Below are 21756 nucleotides of genomic sequence, written 5' to 3' on the forward strand. Positions count from 1 at the left end.
GGTTACCATGGCAACGTCTCTGACTGCATGCCAGCAGGGAAGTAACGTATTGCCATTTTCCTCATCATACCTTTAAATTCGTGGTTGTTCCTTGGGTAGAAGGCAAGAGAGGCGTTAATCGGCCATTCTGCGGGATATTGGCGGAATATCGTTGGAGGTTATAACCGTCCTCGAATAGCTTAAGTAATAACACCATTACTTATCTTCTTCTCTGTTTACCTAAGAATCACTGCGCCTAAATTTCTCCTCTGTTACCGCTTTCTTATATACGTAACTCACACCAGCATAATTTATTGCGGGGCATTTGATTTTCCAATACATTCACTTGGTATTTACATATTTGTCGTCATCCGGCTATCCTCAGTTATAATCCATTTTCTATTAATGTCAGCTCTCCTAGGTGTATTTTGCTTCCTTAATTACTCCGTATGTATGCGAGTGCTTATCCCGAAAGCTGGACACTATTTTCTTTGAGGAAATATTCTAAGCTATGCAAATGTATAACTTTTGGCCCAGGAAAATATCAAAATATGGATACAATTTCAACGACGGTGCAGACCTCCCTTTCGGTATAATTGGTGGCTAAACCGTAAGTCGTATCACAAAAGATCGCGTTTCAATTTGGAGAGATCTAAAACTTTGTGCCTATGACATTTTGTCGTATCTCTATTCTTTATTCGTTAAATAGTACTGCATTTCTTGAGTTCAAGTTAATGTTGTACTTTTTACATGTGTATGTTATTGTTTGGCACACTTATAGGAAAGATGCAATTATGACATTGGGCAGGCACATTGACATGACCAGTGGCCATATGTTCGCAAAATTTTATGATTCTAGGGTCACATGAGTATTAAAAAAAAGTAGTGAAAACTGTACCAAATTTCTCCCCATTCAATGAATAACTGAGTCGAACCCATAAATATAGGAGATACGGGAAAATATCACAGGACCAACCATGTAGAACACTGAACGAATCGTCTGATAGTGGAGTCCGTTTGTAGGTGCAATTTAATGTAGTCTTACTCACCGCACTTACAGCAATTTACGGAGAAATCCGTATACAATGTAGAATACCGTAGCGAAGCACGGGTACATTTGCTAGTCATAAATATATCCTCATTTCAACGATCACTTGCTTGGTTAAGCCTGTGAACGATTTGGAACCAGGGAGTAACTCGATGTTATTAGCTCACGGCCATAGACGGCAAACCCATGAATTTCGGTTTGACACTCAACGTGATATATATACCGGGTGGTCCATCAGCCTCTTACGGTGCAGTTTTATGCATCCCTTCACATTTACTACAATTCTGAAAGACATCGGTCCCTCTCCCTAAACCGGGGTAACATAACGAGATGTGTGTTTACAGGCTAGAAGACAGCATGAATCGTGCGCACCATTATTAATTCATTATGGGTACCTCGAATGAACCCGTAAAACGAGTACAGATACGCAGAACACGTACTTTAAAACAGGAGGTGGACGCACAAATCGGGAGCACGATACTGTGTAGGCTGGGAGATGGGTGCCGTAGGGCAAGTGTCGCAGTAGCTCACATGTCAAGCTGGCGGGGAGATATGTGATAGTGATAGTGATATAGTGGTAGGTAGTAGGTTCGAATCCCACATAAGGATATTTTTAAACAGCCAGTTGCCTGGGAGGGTGTGTTCAATGGTCCGGATATTCGGGAAGTAATGCTAGATGAAGATTTCCTTAATTCAATGAATGCCGTGAAGCGAGAAGGCTGGACTGCCTTTAAGTGTGTGGTTCAAAACTTTCTAGGAAACAATCGCAACCCGGAGTATGTCGACATAGTGGAGAACATGCTGACGAAGTTGAAAATGCTCAATGAGCTTGAAGTTACATTTTTTCCATTCTCACCTTGACTTTTTTCCTCCAGACCTGGGTGCTGTAAGTGAGGAACAGGGTGAAAGGTTCCGTCGGGATATAAAGAACATGGAACGATGAAAAATGAAATGTCGTATGGCTTTTAGTGCCGGGATATCCCAGGACGGGTTCGGCTCGCCAGATGCAGGTCTTTCTATTTGACGCCCGTAGGCGACCTACGCGTCGTGATGAGGATGAAATGATGATGAAGACAACACAGACACCCAGCCCCCGTGCCATTGGAATTAACCCATTAAGGTTAAAATCCCCGACCCGGCCGGGAATCGAACCCGGGACCCTCTGAACCGAAGGCCAGGACGCTGACCGTTCAGCCAACGAGTCGGACAACATGGAACGATGATAGCAGGGAACTTGGGATGTTCAGATGATGGGCGACTAGTGCTGGGTGCTTCACCGTGAGCACACAGAAATGCCCCCTAAGAGGAAAAGCAGAGGCCACGCCATGACAACTAAGAAAGCACGGAATGAATTACGTTAATGCATGTTTTTACCACATTCTCTGTATGCATCTGCTCACTGTGTGCATATTTCAATATGTTGTTGGTTTAAACTTGTATTCTAGTTCAGCATAATTCGTGTGCCATATATATGTACTACTTCAATATCTGATATCATTATTAAGAAAGTATACGTTTTGTGCCAAAACTGTGGATGATACGATATTTTCAGTGTCAGTTTTGAATTCACGAGGCAGAAATACATAAAGTACACCTACCTTTGTGAAAGAAGTTTTTGTCCTCTTGCATAGTGTTATTTTTGAAATGGCCTGTTAAACAATTCAGGGGCATCTGGTGTACAAAATGGAAGCTGGCGTCAGTATTTCCATCTGGTATGTTCCTAACGCCTGTTCTTTAAGGTAGTCCTGTGATGAACCCTGTTTTCATTCCGTCCGTGTGGGGGGAAAATTATGTCCGATTTGTATTTATGTGTGGGATTTTTACCACGGTATGTAGATAGTTGTATACGTCGTGGACAAATCATGGGCTGATTTATGTTTAGAATGTGTGTTGAGATGTAATTGAGAGATGTAATAATGCTCTGTGTGCTATATATAAAACTTTCTTAGGAGATAGTGAAGTCCCTTCAAAGACAAGGGACTCCCTGGAATTACTTAACAAGTTTTCAAATTAATTGGGTGGTTGATCACTTTAAACCATGCATCCTATTCCTTCTGGTAACGGCTTCGCGTAACAGTAGCACACGCTTGTCTTCAGCGATACTGGGATGGAATAATAGCATTATACAAGATAATGTTGTTGGTGAATACAAATGCGACTGTTATCTCGGTTTTCTTAGTTTTAAACCAAGATACAATCACTAATTCAATGTATTTATACAAGTAGATGATTAAGCTCACTTTACAGTGGTTAACATTCTGAAAGGAAACATGTCTCACTGCAACCAACATTGAGATATAACGGACTCCTATGCCTTAGATTTTCAGCATAAGGTACATTTATGAGCTATTAAAGTAGGAGTTTTCAGTTTAGGCACACACAGAGAAAATTGCACGCATTAAAATCCAACGAAACATTATCGACCTAGTGTTGAAAGATTCCTTAAATTTCTTTCAAATATATCACAATGAAGGAGATATTTAATTATTTTTTCTGGTTCTAGGCCTAGTAGACTTCATCTATTCTTGTTCATAAGATTAATGCACAACAACTCATAAACATAATGTAGTAATTCAACGTTTATTAATAATAATGTTACTAGTTTACATTCTACTAGGTACTTTACGGTTTTCGGAGAAGGCATAGTGCCGGAATTTTGTCCCGCAAATTCCCAATTGATTGATTGATTGATTGATGCAGTAGTTTTTGCAATAATGTAAGTTATGCTATTCTTCGGAAAATGGACGTTGTGGGAAATGTAATCCAAACATTCTGCACAATTTTAACAACCCATTTGATACCTTTAATAGCTTTCGAGGAAAATTATATTAAAAAAATTAAATCATGCTAGTGTGAATCCGCGCGATACAGTGTATTGTGATATATTATTTAACTAAAAATTCCGTTAGTGCCACACTAATCACTTAGTTAGTCTAGGACTGTAACTTGAGTTTCATGAATAATGTACTCAGTAACCGAATCTCCATTATTTCTACTTGCACTGAGGTACTGTTTGTTTTGATAAAGTTTCATAATTTTCATAACTAACTCTATTCAATTCCTCAGCAAGGACGGATCTACCATTCTTGATTTTTAGGGACCAGTTTGACATGTTTTCAACTATACTCTAAGAGTAGTACCTTGGGGTTAGGGAGTTCCCCGCTCTGCAGGCTCGCCATGTAACAGCGCAGTCTGAACTGTTCACAGTGCAGCCTCTCCAGGTTCTCCTCCCACTGCACTATCTGATTGTTGATCTGCTGCTTCGTCTCCGGGTCCGACACCACGCTCTGCTGCAGGTCAGCCATATGCTTCAGCTTGTGGTCCTGGAACAGAAATATAATTCATAGTTAGAGCAATAATGGCGCTATGGCGTGATTTGTTACAAACTACCGTGGATCTTGTCTTAGTCTGCTCAGCTATGAAGTGCAAGGATGAGGAAAGTTAAATCTTATAATAGTAATATAGATAACAGTCCCAAACGGTTTACGATATCCAGGAATGGGAGGTACATGAATGACTGGCTGACAGAACGAGTGACAACCGACCTGATTATGTCCTGACAGACAAAGTGTCAAAAGTGATATACTTGACCGATACTGTGATCCCAGCTTTTGAGATATCAAGAAAAAGATAAAGGTCAGGGAAAACGTCCACAAATTCCTACATGCGGCAAATTACCTAAATAAGAGAGATCTTGGGTCAGTATTGTGCCGGGAACACCGCTACGACAGAAGTCCGAAGTATGTTTGTTGAACTTCGCGCGAGATGGAAGGTAGACAGTCCGCCGAACGCAGTGACGTACCCAGCGAGTGACGTGGCCGCCGTAAGCCAGCTATCCGCTACCATATATGGTAATGATCCAGCTCGTCCTCAAAAGTACATTTTGAGCTAATGTATCGCTATTTTGACATTGCCAACTTGAAAGCCTTTACAATGGACATCATATCTTCAGATTTCAAGAAAATCCGCCGAGTATTATAGAAGTTATAAGGGTAGACAGTACCCGAGTTCTAGACACTTCCATGCGAACGTGTATAAAAGGAGGCCCACCCGACCTACGAATTCAGTGTCTGTCACTCCGCCGTCTCTGTGACACGGGTGACAAGAGAAGTGTTGTGCGTGTCGAACTTCTAGTCGACAATCTGCGAAATACAAGTTCGGTATTTTCTCTAAGTGCTGTATCAAGACTTTATCATATTCTTGAAGTGCCTGAATGGGACTTTACTTTTGAGAGCATCGTATTGGAACTTTGTTTTTTTCGTGTGTCGTGATTGGACTTTGATGTTTTGTTTAAGTGCCATATAAGAACTTTGTTTTTTTCCTGAAGCGTCTCATTGGAACTTAGTTATTTTCGCCAAGTGTCGCGATAAGACTTTATCATTTCTCAAGGTGACATACTGGAACATTGTCATCGAAACTTTATTTTCTTCGAGTGTCGTGTTGGGACTTTAACATTTCGACACGTTGGAACTTTATTTTCTTCGAGTGTCGTGTTGGGACTTTAACATTTTGGCACATTGGAACTTTGTTATTTCTACACATTGGAACTTTGTTTTTTTTTTAAGTGCCGCATAAGGACTTACTTATTCGACGACGATTGAATTTCACGCGTGTTGTGTATCGCATTGAACTTACGTTTCGAACTTATTCGAACTTATATTTTTGAATCAATTTCTGGAACATTGAACTTAGGGGACATTAAACATTACGTTTAATTGTGAAATATGCAATGCTTTCCAAGTGCTGCACAGGGACTTATGTTTTGATTCTTAAAGACTGTGACAATTCGGAATACGCATATCGCATTTCCCTAAAGCCTAGAACTTTCCAGTATTTTGAGTGATCCATAATTTATGAAGTCAGACTTTTTCTTTCAAATATTATTTTCTTTAATGGCTATTCACTTCGCTTATTAATGCAACAGGACAGTTTCCGAGTGCTACTTATTCAGTTCATTGCCAATAGGTTTTAAACCTTCAGAACTGTGCATTTAGGACTGCAGTAACAGTAATCCTCTAGATCATCCTGACTTACAGTGAGCTTGCCTTATGAACTTGCATTTCTACCAGTACTTGTTCTTCGAGTGATTATTCTAGAACGTTTTTGCAGTAATCATAATTAAAAGGTCATATCTGTTCAGACAGTGCCCTGAATGTGTGGAGTGCCGTACAGGAAATTCAGGTGTGAATTACGTCTCGAATCGAACCCAGGAACGCGTACCAATCTTCGAGACATTCCAGAACGTCGAGACTTCCAGAACGTCGAGACACTTCCAGAACCTCCAGACGTTCCAGAACTCCTCATCCGAGCAGGTGTGGTCCCTGCCCAGTCGATGTCCAGCACCATCCCAGGGCTTGGAGGTACCAACCAGCCACGACATTCCCACGCTGCTGTATGAAGGTGATATGAACTTGCTTTTGATGATCAATAAACTCAATTTATCAAAATAATCTCTCAATTTGATAACTATACCTCTCTCTGTACCAGCTCCAATGATAAAGCCACAACCGAGATTAAGAGTCATGCTCGTTCATTTAATATCAAGCGCCTTAAAGATATGAACACATTTTTACGGGTACAGTATAAAGGCGTCATTGTTCTAATAAAGGCAAGAGTATTAGGACAATTTCTCCCCAAGACGTGAGATGCACTTTACCAGCTGAACCTCAAGAAGAACATCTACACTAAACTGAAATATAGTGGTTTTAGAAACGAAAGTGCTGAACAAGGTTTTGAAGGATCCATAAATGAGGACGATCAGGGGATCAATAACGTTTTATTAGGCTTGGATACCAATCCCAAATATAACTGAATGCCGGAAAAAAGTTTAGAAAACTTGAATAATAATAATAATAATAATAATAATAATAATAATAATAATAATAATAATAATCTATACAGAATGAACGCAAACAGACTTCCCAAACAGATATTTGATAACTTCTGGAGAAAAAGATCACTACAGCATGGATTAAGGAATCGAAGAAGGATATGGAAAGGTTAAGCATCTTGAAAGACCAGCTGTTAGAAAGGAATACGTTTAGGAACACACTAAAGAATTTGGAAGGTGTTCAAGCCGCAGGAAGAATCAGGAAGACCGGAAGAGCCTGGGCAGATGAACAACGGAAGCAGGCCAGCGAACGCATGAAGGAGTATTTGACACAGAGAAAACTCCGCACGAAGAGAAAGAAATGAAGTTTTAGCGTGATCTTTAGTGGTCCATTCGCTTCTAAACAAATAAAAAAAATGATAATTTCTTACAAAGATTAAGCATAATCGAGTCATTGTTGGGACTATCCCTTCAGTAGCAATGTATCATCAAATTTGTTAATGTAAATGTACGATATTCAGTCAGGAGAGCAGTTCCTGGTAACAAATTTTCCAGCAAGAGGCATACATTTTAGCATGGACAAGCGCATTGACATATATATCGATATTAATTTATCGACGCAGAGAGGTATTATGGTGAAATGCAACAACATAATAAATATACACCGAAGAGTAAACAGGATTTGTATGAAAGCAAAGCAAACATACAGATCCAACACAGAGGAGCTGTGTAATAATTCAGGGGGACAAAATGAACTTAATCACAGCGAGTGTAACTAAACCGATACTGTTATAGCTTAGGTCGAATAAAGTATTATCATAAGCTGGTATTTGACAAGGTTATGTTATTTTCCATTTCAATATGTTTTGGTATTGTTTTTGTATCTGACTAAAAATATGTACAACTGGAACATTTATGCAGAGTGGTCGGAAATAATGTGAACCGGTCATTACAGCGTGAGAGGGTTGGCCACACTGATGAATAATTTGAAAATAATTCGATATCTCACACCATTGTTATTTTATCAGCTCCCGATGTCATCCAATCAGATCGCTTCGCACCAAGCTCGATAGCTGCAGTCGCTTAAGTGCGGCCAGTATCCAGTAATCTGGAGATAGTGGGTTCGAACCCCACTGTCGGCAGCCCTGAAGATGGTTTTCCGTGGTTTCCCATTTTCACATCAGGCAAATGCTGGGGCTGTACCTTAATCAAGGCCACAGCCACTTCCTTCCCATTCCTAGGCCTCTCCTATCCTATCGTCGCCATAAGACATATCTGTGTCGGTGCGACGTAAAGCAAATAGCAGATCGCTTCGCGGGCAAATTTAAAGGGGCCTCACGAGTCGAAGTTCCTAAATCTGGACGTGGCTTAATACCCACTTTGAGAACCATGCCGATAAATCCGCATCAAACACAAACACACCGTGGGTTGCAGCCGATGTCACTTGCTATGGGGCGATTCTGCCAGCACGGAAGTCCATGTTCAAATCCCTGCCTTGGAGAAGCTTATTTTCTCGACTGGTGCTCTCAAGCCCACAACAACACCGCCTCGCAAAGTTTACTTGAATTCGCCCGTGAAGCGATGTGATTGGCTAAATTCACCAGCTGATTAAATGATAACGGAGCTAGATATCGAATTACCCTTTTTGAATTACTTATCACAGGGGTCGCGGGTTCGATTCACGGCAGGGTCGGGAATTTTAACAATAATTGGTTAATTCCCCTGGCACGGGGACTGGGTGTATGTGTCGTCTTCATCATCATTTCATCCTCATTACGACGGGCAAGTCGCCTGCGGGAGTCAAATCAAAATACCTGGGCCATGGACTTGATTTGGGTAGATTGTTGTATTCAATGCCATTGGTATGAAGTACGTTTTTCAAAAGCTTGTAACAAGAGAAATCAAGATTCTGTTGAAAATGAGCTAACCCGAAAATTCTGATGTAGAAATTGCTGCGAAAGTTATGTGTAATATATGAAGAGATCGAACGAGTACCTACGCGTTTTGGTTTACGCAGCTGTCAGCTTGCATTCGGAAGAAGGTGGGTTCGAATCCCACTGTTGTAAGCCATGAAGATGATTTTCCGTGGTTTCCCATGTTCACACTAGGAAAATGCTGGGGCTGTACCTTAATTAAGGCCACGGCCGCTTCCTTCTCACTCCCAGCCATTTCCTGTCCCGTCGTCGCCATAAGACCTATCTGTGTCGGTGCGACGTAAAACAAATAGTAGTAGTAAATGAAACTGAAAGTCTTTATTTTGAATGTTTCTAATTATAATCAAATACCGGTATGCGTAAAAGTAGGTAATTTCTAAATTAAAGTTTATTGAAACGTCACTGTTAAATACGTTCCTTTATTTATTGCCATCACGAGGTTGAACGCAGCTTGTTCGGAATGTGTGACAATGTTGTTGTTTTCCTCTTTGTAAAACAGTCTAAACAATTTTTGTTCATTTCTCACAAAACTCTCCCTGCCACACGATGTAATATTGAAACGATAGGTTATCCACCGTGATTGTATTAACTAATATTACGCATACTATAGTTTGAATTCTTAATGAGCCATATTACAAATATATGTGCATTAATGTACTTATTAACAATGTGCTTGTCATTCATTTTAATACTTTACGCACCACAAAAACCTTCCGAAGTCCATTCAAAATGTTAATATTTAATGTAAATTTAAAGTTTCCAACCGCTCGCGCCCAGAGCACTGAATTACAGTAATCGATTGGAATAATATGATTTTTGGAATCGATTGGAAAAATTAAACGAATCTACAGAGTCGATTTATCTATATAAACATATAATTGAAACATCTCATCCGATCAACCGTTTGATGAATTGTGGTCTGTCATCCATAATTCAACGATCAATCTCGATATACCATTTGCATTTCTCTGGCACGTATCCCGCTGAATGTTAGAATGCCATTCGTGTTTTCAATTAACTTGAACGTAAAAGGTTCATTTTTCTGTATCGAATGGTCAAGATTTTCCATTTCTTGTAATCAGTATGTAGTGACAATAATGACACTGATTCATAAATAACAGTACTGTATCAGGACGTTGTGAAGTATTATGCACATCTACAGTATTTTAATATGTTGTAGTGTTATTCTTTCTGTCTTCTCGCGAAATAACGCTTCGGTTCTTGTAATTCGCTGTTTGAAATATTAATATATACAAGCTTTGAGGTTTGTGGACGATATTGTTATTAATCTTATCCGAGTCCGGGGAGGATCTGAGAAATTACTCAATGGTATGCTCTTAGTATAGGACATGCATTGTAAAATGAAAATTAATAAATCTAAGTCACAAGTCACGGTATGCAGTAAATATAAGATTAGGAAACGAAATCCTAGAAGATTATGAATTTTGCGTTAGAGTAGTCGACTATAACTAGAAAAGATGGCAATGTAGAAAAAAAGTACATTTTCTCACCCGAAACGTAGATATAGACTACATGTTAGATAGATGTCCCTGAATGTGCTTTTGTTAAGTGATGTATGGCCAACAACCAATGCAGAAAGAATGAGAATAAAGGCCACTGAAATGTAAAGTTGATGGTGATAGATCAGAACATAAATGAAGAGCTATTGAATCGAACAGGTGAGATGGGAGAAATTTAGCGAAGTTTTACCAAAATAACAAATAGATCGGCAGAACATGTCTTGTGACAGCCAGAATGTGTTCAAATGCTTTCGAATACAGTACAGAAGTCCCGGTCAAGAAAGCTAAGAATAACGGCCAAGATGATCCGTCGTGCTGACAACACGACACCTCGTAATCTGCAGGCCTTCAGACTGAGCAGCGGTCGCTTGGTAGGCCATGGTCCTTCGGGGCTGTTGCGCCATGGGGTTCTGGGGGCGGGGGGACAGTACAAAAGTACGAGTGGAGAGATTATGAAATGTTCATGACACCCAAATTAGAGCAGATGTAGGATGCAATAGATGAAGAGTTTAGCACAAGATAAGGTAAACTGCATCAAACCAGCCTGTACGAATGGCTCAAACGACAACATATACTCTAACGACTCTTTGTGAGAGCTAATAGATTTTACTTAGGCTACAATATCCGTTCTAGAGGCCAACATGTCTGCATTAGTAAGTATAGCATTTGACAAAAAAATATTTTATTTAGTTACTGCAACTTGGAAAACTATAACTCCACAACTCCCCGTTGTAAGTACCACTATATAGAGAAATCCGTCACAGGATTTAGGTTAGAAGGAGAAACTGGAAGATTACAGGTGAGCTAAGTGACCGGCGGATTAGGAAAAAGGACGAAGTGAACGGTATTCAAATCGCTTGAGAGTCCAGTGGCAGTACGGTAGTGAAACATGGCCTGTAAAGAAAGTCCACCAGAAGAAGCTAAATTCGAAGGAAATGAGGATGTTCAGGTGGATGATGGGTACTTGCATAGATAGGATACGGAATGAAACGATACAAGAGATGTATGGTGGTGTGAAAATATCAAGGAAGAAACAAGAGAAAATACTGCTATGGTTTGGACATGTTACAATTCGAGAAAAGGACTACACGAGAAGGCGAGTAAGCAGCCAGCGGGTGATGGGAATACTAGCAAGAAGGAGGACACAGAAGAGATGGAAGGAATGTATGGCAAAGGACGTGAGAGAGAAGGTATTGCGCGTGAAGGACGCACTCGGCAGGACGAATATTATTTATTTTACGTCCCACTAACTACTTTTACGGTTTTCGGATCGGCAGGAAGAAACGGAAGAGGAAAATTAGGAACAGTGGCCCCTTGTAGCAGCAGTTCTCTTAAGAGTGAAGGTGCTCAGATACTTCAGCCTCGTGGCACGCAAAAGAACTCCTGCGGGACAAAATTCTGGTGCATCTGCGTCTCCGAAAACCGGTGAAAGTAGTTAGTGGGACGTACAAAATAACATTGTGATTATGTTAAGAGTAGGAAATACTTGTTGATGTTTCAAGCCTGCACCACACATTTACCTTTATTCCTCTACTTCTCTCGGGCACTGTGAATTTTCTATTGACCAGCAGTGCATGCTGTGAAGATTAACATCTCCGCAGTTTGTAAAAGAAGGCAAAATAAGCTTCATCCGTACATAAAACCTGACAGAAACATGTCTTCGATTTACAGTTGCCTTAGTCACCCTTTGGAAAAAAATAACCGAGAGGGGCGCCCAGCTATGCGCTTGCATTCGGATGATAGTGGGTTAGAATCCTACTGTCGGCAGCCCTGAAGACGGTTTTCCGTGTTTTCCCATTTTTACGCCAGACAAATGCTGGGGCTATACCTTAATTAAAGCCACGGATGCTTCCTTCCCACTTCTAGCCCTTCCCTATCCCATCCTCGCCTAAGTCCTATCTGTGTCGATGCGACGTAAAGCAAAAGCACTGATTTAAAAAGGTATTTCCATGTAGTTACGGATGAAGAGAAATATAGAAAGTGTGGAATGTTGGAATTTAGTGTTCGCATAACACTGATCCTGATCGTGTCTTGTCTTTTTCGTGTTCACGCGTGCCACATCTCGTGGAATGATAATTCAATTTCTCTCATCGGTTGCTGTCTTACATAGTCCAGCTCCCTTTCTGAATGATCAGCGAACCGGGCTTCGGCTCTGAGGGCCTCTGGTTCGTTTTCAAGCAGGTCTGGACAGGAGATTTCAACTTTTCTGTTCAACCATCGTTCCGTTTCTCTACGGGGTCAGGTAGTTTTACGTAGATTGTTTTACGACCGGATGCCCTTCCTGACGTCAACCTCATCAGAGGAGACATGAAATGAATGACGTGATATGGGATGTGTGAGACCCAGTGCCAGGACATAGCGTACTTCTGTCGAATAGCACCAATGGGGTATGTTCAAGGCTTAATGTCTCCATCCGGCGGACGAATCACCATCAACAGCGTCATATGCTCTCACTCAATATGAACACTGCACAGAGATTTGGAATTGAATCCAGACTTTTGGCATGCAATTTAGCGATTAGAAATTATATGCCATCACATCTCCTACCCTGGCGGCCAACATTCTACCCAACGGGATTCAAATCGGCTACCCATAATTGTCAGACCACATAGACGTAATGCCTTATTTCTAAAGACTTCAACTGCTAAGGGATAATTCCTCTAGCTCGGGGACAGGGTGTTCGCGTTTGTCTTAATACACTTACCTTCATCTACGGACAACACCCCACACTACCAACCACTAGAGAAACAAGATAATTGTTGTGAACACATCTCTGCACATCCGGCGAAAACACTGGGCCAAACCCATTTTTTTTGCTAGGGGCTTTACGTTGCACCGACACAGATAGTCTTATCGCGACGATGGGATAGGAAAGGCCTAGGAGTTGGAAGGAAGCGGCAGTGGCCTTAATTAAGGTACAGCCCCAGCATTTGCCTGGTGTGAAAATGGGAAACCACGGAAAACCATCTTCAGGGCTGCCGATAGTGGGACTCGAACCTACTATCTCCCGGATGCAAGCTCACAGCCGCGCGCCTCTACGCGCACGGCCAACTCGCCCGGTAGGGGCCAAACACACACCAAGTGTCGACCCGAAGAGACTGGCAAAGAAAAGGCCAGAAGAAGAGGAAAGCTACTGTCTTGTCGTCTTTTATTCTCCAGGCCTCCAGGGTCTTGACATGTTTTTATTATGTTTACAAAGACATATCATGAAGGTATGAATATCTTTCAGAATACGGACAATCGAACTGTTGTGTTATAAATGGAAACCATATCAACTTTCTAGGCTTTCTTACAACGCATCATGAACATCTGAATAGCTCTAGGAAGAAGTCTGATCACTCTTAAAGCAACTCGTAGACAAATAGGCTTTATTAGTCGCTCACCTTCAGCTGTCTCTCTCAAACAATAGTTACTGTACGCGTCTTCAAACGCGCTATTAAACGATAAATAATAAAACACGTCATTGCATTTAAAATAATGATGAGTTTCGTATCTCCACTACATCTTCACCAGTGAAAAAACTAGCAATATCCGATCGTATTCTCCTTCAAGCCAAGCAACATTTGTCTAAACATTTTTTTCTATCACTACAAATGGTGGTGTTATTCCAGTAGCTTATTCAAAGTTTTTACTTTTTATATGATTTTACTACCTAGAAAATCAGCTACAAGGTGCTGGTCATGTAGGTGTGAACTTGCATTAGGAAGACGGTGGGTTGGAATTTCACCGTCGGTAAACCTGAAGATAACCACATATTTCCTATTTTAACATCACGATGCACTTTAATTAAAGCCACGGCCGCTGTGTTCTTAGCCCTATCCTTTCTTGCTCCAGCGTTACCGATAGTGCAATGTTAAACAGCTAACAAACAACGAAAATGTTTGTTTTATTACATATACATCATCCAAATATCACGGCTAGTGAAATGATTTCAAGGCGAAGCACCTTTTCAAAAATATAGTTATTTTTATACAGACAGGTTTGGCGACATGAAATGAAGCGAAATAAACGCAATTTGTTGTACCTTTTGCACATTTTGTGTGAGATTACTACATTTTGCCACCTTCTCTCTTCTATTTCATCCTTCAGATCTTCTTTCCCTACTTTTATCTGCGTTTAAAAAATATTTAACAGCATATTTTTTCTCTTCCTGAACAGATTTTTAATTTTTTAAATCAGAAATTAATAACAGACAATAAATAAATATTAAAGTATAATTTATGGAAACCATCAGCAATTTATATCTCAGCAAGAATGATCGACCTGCAGCTGAGAAATCAAATTCATATTTAAACAATGATGTTGCAACAAGTTCTGTTAGTACTGGTATGAATTTCACGCTTCCATCCATCGACTGTGTACTCTCTTGTTGGCCATGTTAGTGTTTACCAGTCCGGACAACAACTACTTTTGCGGCCAGTATCCAGTATTCGGGAGATAGTGGGTGCGAACCCCACTGTCGACAGCCCTAAAGATGGTTTTCCGTGGTTTCCCATTTTCACACCAGGCAAATGCTGGTGCTGTACATAATTTTTTTTTGCTAGTTGCTTTACGTCGCACCGACACAGATAGGTCTTATGGCGACGACGGGACAGGAAATGGCTGGGAGTGAGAAGGAAGCGGCCGTGGCCTTAATTAATGTACAGCCCCAGCATTTGCCTGGTGTGAAAATGGGAAACCACGGAAAACCATCTTCAGGGCTGCCGACAGTGAGGCTCGAACCTACTATCTCCCGATTACTGGATACTGGCCGCACTTAAGCGACTGCAGCTATCGAGCTCGGTGCAATTTATTTAAACTGATGGCATCATTCTTCGATGTGTCGTCTGCGAAGTAAATATTATAATTGATTGTCAAAAACTTTGAAATGTTGTGTATAATCTATTATAGGAAGTTTATTAACTTTTTTTTTTGCTATTTGCTTTACTTCGCACCGACATAGGTATGTCTTATGGCGACGATGGGATAGGAAATGCCTAGGAAGTGAAAGGAAGCGGCCATGGGCTTAATTAAGATACAGCCCCGGAATTTGCCTGGTGTGAAAATGGGAAACCACGGAAAACCATCTTCAGGGCTGCCAAAAGTGGGGCTCGAACCTACTATCTCCCGATTACTGGATACTGGCCGCACGTAAGCGACTGCAGCTATCGAGCTCGGTTATTAACTTTTAGAACCCAGTAAATGGGATAAAGAAATTTTACGTAACTGGTTTAAATCTTAATAAAGTGATTTCATACCTTAGAATCCTTTCGCTAATGATGACGTTTCACTTTCGTACGCCAATGGTACATTCACGGTTCGCGAACACGAAGACTGAATGTGGGTGATCGCAGTGTGGCTATCTTGACTGTGTGTACTTCGTGGAGCACCAGTTCAAACTCTAGGCCACAGTGAAAACATTATCTTGCTCATACTGTTTCAGGCTGCACAGTAGCGGAAGTTGCGACAGTAACTGTCCGCACCAGTCCGTGGCAATCCATTATACCTTAACCGTCATGGATTAATATTTTATTTATTAAGTTTTCAGCCCGAAGGTTGGTTGTATCTCCAACAGATCCACCATTGGATCTTACAGATAGCCTGGGCGTCACCCAAAAAGAAGGCGTACTAGGGAAATGAGGAGTTAAATAGTTGCCCGTTGCTTTGCTGCGAGAGTCAGAAAAGTATTATTACACATCAGTCCGCTAAGCTCAATGAAATGCACACATAAAACGACCATGTGAGGGATAATTTTACACCATTCATCACCGGGACCGACTGTATAAGGAATGGTGTTACTAGCACCGCTTTAACCTCAGTAACGTTCATGTCGTAAAACCGAGGGTGAGACAGAAACAGGGCAAGGAAAATACCACAAGGCACAGTGCATTGTAAAAAACTTGTTCAAATACACAGTATAAATTTAAATATGCTCTACACACATCATGTTTTGAAGGACGAATCAGAAATTTCATGAGAGATTTGGTAATTTAAAAATAATTGTTTTCTGAAGCCCGAAAGATGCCTAAGTGTAACACAGAACACAGCTAATTTGCTCGAAAGTAGTTTCTTATATAAAGGTAACAGGAAATTTCAGGTTATAACCTAAACGTTTACTGAATTTATTAGCTTAATGCAATTAACACAAATTACCAATAATCTATTATTTATTATTAAGTAAACATATTTAAGTTTGTGTAAATGTTATACTTCATAAGGAACGAAAAAAAAATGATCTCTAGAAATTTATGAATATAATATACAAATGGAACACTAGCATTTTAAGAACGCAGCATATTCCCTGCTTCCAGTAATAAATAAAGTGTTTTACATGGTGAAGTGTATGTGACGTACACAGTTCTTGTCTTGTGTTCCAATTACAGTGTGCGCTTGTAGCAGGCTACAGGTTAATTAAACGTACAACACTTCACCTCCTTACTTTCATCAACAGCTCAGCTGCTTGAGACTTCGAGTCTTTGAGCTGACAACACACAAGATGCCACTGAGGAAGAAATCTTCCCTCTGTGAGGGAGGGAATTAGATAAGCTCTTTGTTAACTCTTCGGCGTCTTTAGAGCTTTAGAAGCTTCGATATATTTAGAACTTTAGAAAACAATGTTCAAAAATTATTGGACCTCTAGTATAAATTTTGTGTATTATTCGCAACTTAGTGTGTACGGATATACAGCATATTTAAGATTATGCAGTTTATAATATACTAGCAGAAGTACCCGTTCTTCGTACGGGTTATCAGAAACTGGCTTTAGTTATTCACACTATCGGTGTGACTGACTTTATCAGATATTTATATCACTGGTGTATTTACTTAAGTACGTAGAAATTATTTGTCATGTTTGGAATTATAGTGTACTTCTTCCTCATGGCGGCCTCTAAATATTAGTTCCTAATTAGCGTCGAACTCTAAGATCTTTTGCTACCATGTTTTCCGTCATTCCCACCTAGATATACCTGCTCCCTTCACAAAGCTGCAGGTTTAGTGTAAGTATACTTCCGCTAGATAGTACCACAAATATAAATATTATTGAGTGTATTTGTTTGATACGACATTTCATAACTATTACAAATGATCAAGGAAATAAGCGATGCATAAAATAATCTACTATAATTTCCGATAATTATAATTCTCAGGCTTGTCACTCATGTCGCACATCATATAATGAATCTGTGTATAAATGTTGAGAATATTTTTTCAAGTCATGGGCGCACCATCTTGACAACTGTGTACAGTATATAGGTTGTTTTCATGGTTACAGTGATTGTAAAAATGGACCAAAATATCGGCACTAATAACATCAGTGATCCTACTACTCCATGATTTGATAGAAAATAGTTTAAACTATAGGTAACAGACTCTGCAAAATGCCCAAACCTTAAGCCAGTACGTAAAAACGGAGGCCCGTCAGCAACCGCTGGTCTCTGCACTACGCAGATCTCCGGGGCTATTATTTTTAAACTTCACTCCCTTTCCATCCCCGCCCAAAATAGTGCTATGAGAGTCTTACACAAGAGTTTATTTTTTCCAGATAGTAAGTCATATGTGTATCAATTTTGGTTGGCAGCTATGCCCAAACGTACATGCATAATCTAGCTGCTGTAGAATTCTGGAGCTGACGTTGCCATGGTTACGGCCATTCGTTTCTTTATCCGATTCCTAGAGCAGGGGGCAGTGTGGTCCCAATATCTCCATAATGGTTGGTTTTAGGGCCTTAAAAGGTGGTTTTCGGGCTCGAAGAGTTTACCGAGTTTGTTCTTTGCATCAAGGGGCTTAAAATGAGTTTTGTCTCGTCCTTGTACGACAAATTCGATTTCGCCAATATTAGTCTATTATTTTAATATTTTATATCTCCCCTGTCGCCCTCCTCGAATTGTTTTGAATATAAAATACAGCCCATGTTACTAACTGGCAACGTAGCTTTCTATAAGTGAAGTAATTTTTAAAATCGGTTCAGTAGTTTTTGAGTCTATTCGTTACAAACAAACAATTTTTTCCTCTTTATAATATTAGTATAGATGAGTGCACTTTTGTTCGGATGTTTTTGGATACTTTCTGTAGGGAGGGAAATTAATGATGACTAGAAGTGAAACGATACATATTTGATAGTACTAATATATTTGACATTCCGTCGCATGCACTCATGCAACACTCGTTCTAATTACTTTCCATAATATATTTGTAAGAATTTTGTAAGGTTAAGTAGCCTATTTAAAAATATCTAGAAAGTGGGTGCGATTAATGTACCTGTGTATTTGCGTACTTCCAGTATGTAATTATTTTACAGATGACCCAGTCATATTAACGTTTCTCCGATAGAAATGGTATCTATTATTTCAGAAAGAAAGTTAAATAATAAAATTAACACTGACACGAATGAGATCCACTGACAATAAAACCATTCTACCACTCTAATATTCGCTGATTTTTGGGACGATCGCATTAGTTTCCATATAATATTTGAGTTTTCGATTACGTTGGCAGCGCAAACGGGTCAACTAATATGCAATGTTATTTCATGTAATTCAACATTATTGTAATTACGTTCAGTAAATGAGTTATTAATAAGAAATGCTGTAGATAGTGCCATCCACATTTGGGATTCCAACCATTCTTCCAGCATCCATTCCTGTACGTATTTTCAAATGTGAATATCTTCCACCTGTTGAATTGTATTTATGTGGAGTTACATGAAGACAGTAGTTGGCATTACTCTATTATGTTATAAGTGGATATGACACCCGATACAACACACATGTAAAATTTAATGGGGATACGATGAAAGTTACGTACGAATAATAATAATAATAATAATGTTATTTGCTTTACGTCCCACTAACTACTTTTACGGTCTTCGGAGACGCCGAGGTGCCGGAATTTAGTCCCGCAGGAGTTCTTTTTACGTGCCAGTAAATCTACCGACACGGGGCTGTCGTATTTGAGCACCTTCAAATACCACCGGACTGAGCCAGGATCGAACCTGCCAAGTTGGGGTTAGAAGGCCAGCGTCTTAACCGTCTGAGCCACTCAGCCCGGCAGTTACGTACGAGGTGCATGCAATTGTTTAATAAATGCTCCATACCGTGCCACTTATCGTTGACAGAACTGAGGAATACATCACCATTACGATATTCTTAATGTGTTGAACAGAACCAATCGTAGCCATTAAATAACCGCCATGAATTTGAGCGAACTATAGAAATTATGGGACCATTGGGCTACTTTTTGAATTACATGTTGTTTTCGATCCATAAGGCCTACTCGAGAAGAACTGAGTTGGGAATACCTTCTTTATGATTATAACTTTTTGAGGACCATACTACTAATTCTGGACAACAATATTGGATTCAAGCAAACTTTCAATTGAGGCAAGTTGTTCCTCTGAAGTTTTCAATAATTTAAAGGGACTGTACTCATCATTAATGTTGACGCACTGGAGTTGAAAACAAAAATATGAACTGAACGAAGAAGATATGTACGATGAAGACTGGGGAAGGTGACGTGTACTTCCCATAAAACTGACCAAAATCGACCGAATAGCAAAGAGATAAAGATAGAAGTAAGTAGAAGCAATACTAAACACAGCTTAGGAAAACCTGATACTGTTTTAAATGCTCGTTAGTTGTAGACTCCTGAGAAGTAGGAGTGAATATAACACTCAGCGGTGCGATAATGATGTAGTATCAATTTGTGATTACCAGGAGATCAAGCATGTGATAGGTAATTGTGTAAACAGCTCTCTCATGCTTTGATTGACCGTGGAACGCCAGTGGAATGCTAATTCATTTACGTGCTCCGGCAAAACCTCAGGCCCTGTGGAACTTCTAGTCAGAGAAGCTCCAGTGAATAGTCAATAAGCCACGGATAATGAAGTCAGTTTTGTCGTTACAGAGGAGTGGTGCTTGTGAAAATGGCACTGCATACTTAGGGAACTCATTATTTAGACAATACTGCACAAATACATGAGCTGAAGCTAGGTCTGAAATTAGGAATTAGCTTTTCAAATACATCTACATTGCAAGAATGTTGCATTAGTACGCTAAAACGTTTGCTGAATAGAAAAAACTCTTAATAAGGATATGGCCACGTAAAACCAATCCGAAAAATCTTGCAAAACCAACCCATAGTACAATTCCTAGCATACAATGTGATCGGCCGAAAATTTTCCAAGTCTCCGGTACAAGCGCGATCGAAGGCAAGGAACACATTATTATAAGTAAACGATATCTCCAAAAAATTATCTGGACAGAATCTGGAGTTCAAATCTAGGCCTATTTATTTTGACTAAAAAACAAGTAAATACAAAATTAATTGTAATAAAAGTACATAACTATGAAGAAATTAAATATAATAATAATAATAATAATTTTAAGTTCGAAGTGCCAGAATTTTGTCCCGCAGGAGTTCCTTAGCGTGCCTGTAAATCTGCTGACACGAGGCTCGCGTATTTGAGCACCTTGAAATACCACCGGACTGATGATGATCGAACCTACCAACTTGAGCTCGGAAGACCAGCGTTCTATCGCCTGAGTTACCCAAGCCAGTACAATTGAATACATACGTATTCATAACCAATATAGAGAATAATATGAATGAAAATACAGTTTTACTCTTGCATTTAAGCTGTTTGGGTGGCAGTCTAAAAATACGTTGGATTTCGGCTTCATCAAAACACAGTTATAAATTATGAAAACTGAAGCATGATATTACAGCAAATAAGGTAGGGCCTTTATATATAGAGACGTTTGAGTGCCCTATTGTGATAAATGTATATGAAAACAAGTGCATGCAGTTGCGATAATTAAAAAAAAAACAGTGCATGTAGGTGCGAAAATCTAAATCGGTAATTCTCCCTCTAAAGGCAGCCGTTATGGGTTGCTAGGGGCTTTAGCTAGGGGCTTTACGTCGCACCGACACAGATAGGTCTTATGGCGACGATGGGATAGGAATGGCCTAGGAGTTGGAAGGAAGCGGCCGTGGCCTTAATTAAGGTACAGCCCCAGCATTTGCCTGGTGTGGAAACGGGAAACCACGGAAAACTATCTTCAGGGCTGCCGACAGTGGGATTCGAACCCCCTATCTCCCGGATGCAAGCTCACAGCCGCGCGCCTCTACGCGCACGGCCAACTCGCCCGGTCGTTATGAGTTGAAGCTCGTCATACTCTTATAGTGGACTGGTCATTGGAGCAATGAGGTAAATAGAGATATTTATTAAGTAATCAGACAGGCAGCCCAGAAGATGGTTTCCCGTGGTTTCCCATTTTCACACCAGGCAAATGGTCTGTCCATTAATTAAGGCCACGGCTGCTTCTTTCCAACTCCTAGGCCTTTCCTATCTCATCGTCGCCGTAAGACCTATCTGTGTCGGTCTCCATCGATGGAGTGAGCATTCAAGTAGTAAACTCCTTTCCTTACCTGAGCAGCATTTTCTCATCAAGTACAAATATTATAGAT

General features: G+C 40.1%; 1 protein-coding gene across 1 annotated transcript in view; it reads right to left on the reverse strand.

Moving 5' to 3' along the window:
* Window positions 1-21756, reverse strand: part of LOC136856812 (protein still life, isoforms C/SIF type 2) — a 560067-nt gene that overhangs the window by 203080 nt on the left and 335231 nt on the right. Inside the window, exon 4 of the mRNA XM_067134934.2 lies at window positions 4168-4350. Within this exon, the coding sequence (XP_066991035.2) occupies window positions 4168-4350 (183 nt within the window). The remainder of the gene's footprint in view (window positions 1-4167; window positions 4351-21756) is intronic.

The sequence above is a fragment of the Anabrus simplex genome, chromosome 1 (genome assembly GCF_040414725.1).
Source record: "Anabrus simplex isolate iqAnaSimp1 chromosome 1, ASM4041472v1, whole genome shotgun sequence".
Taxonomy (NCBI): domain Eukaryota; kingdom Metazoa; phylum Arthropoda; class Insecta; order Orthoptera; family Tettigoniidae; genus Anabrus; species Anabrus simplex.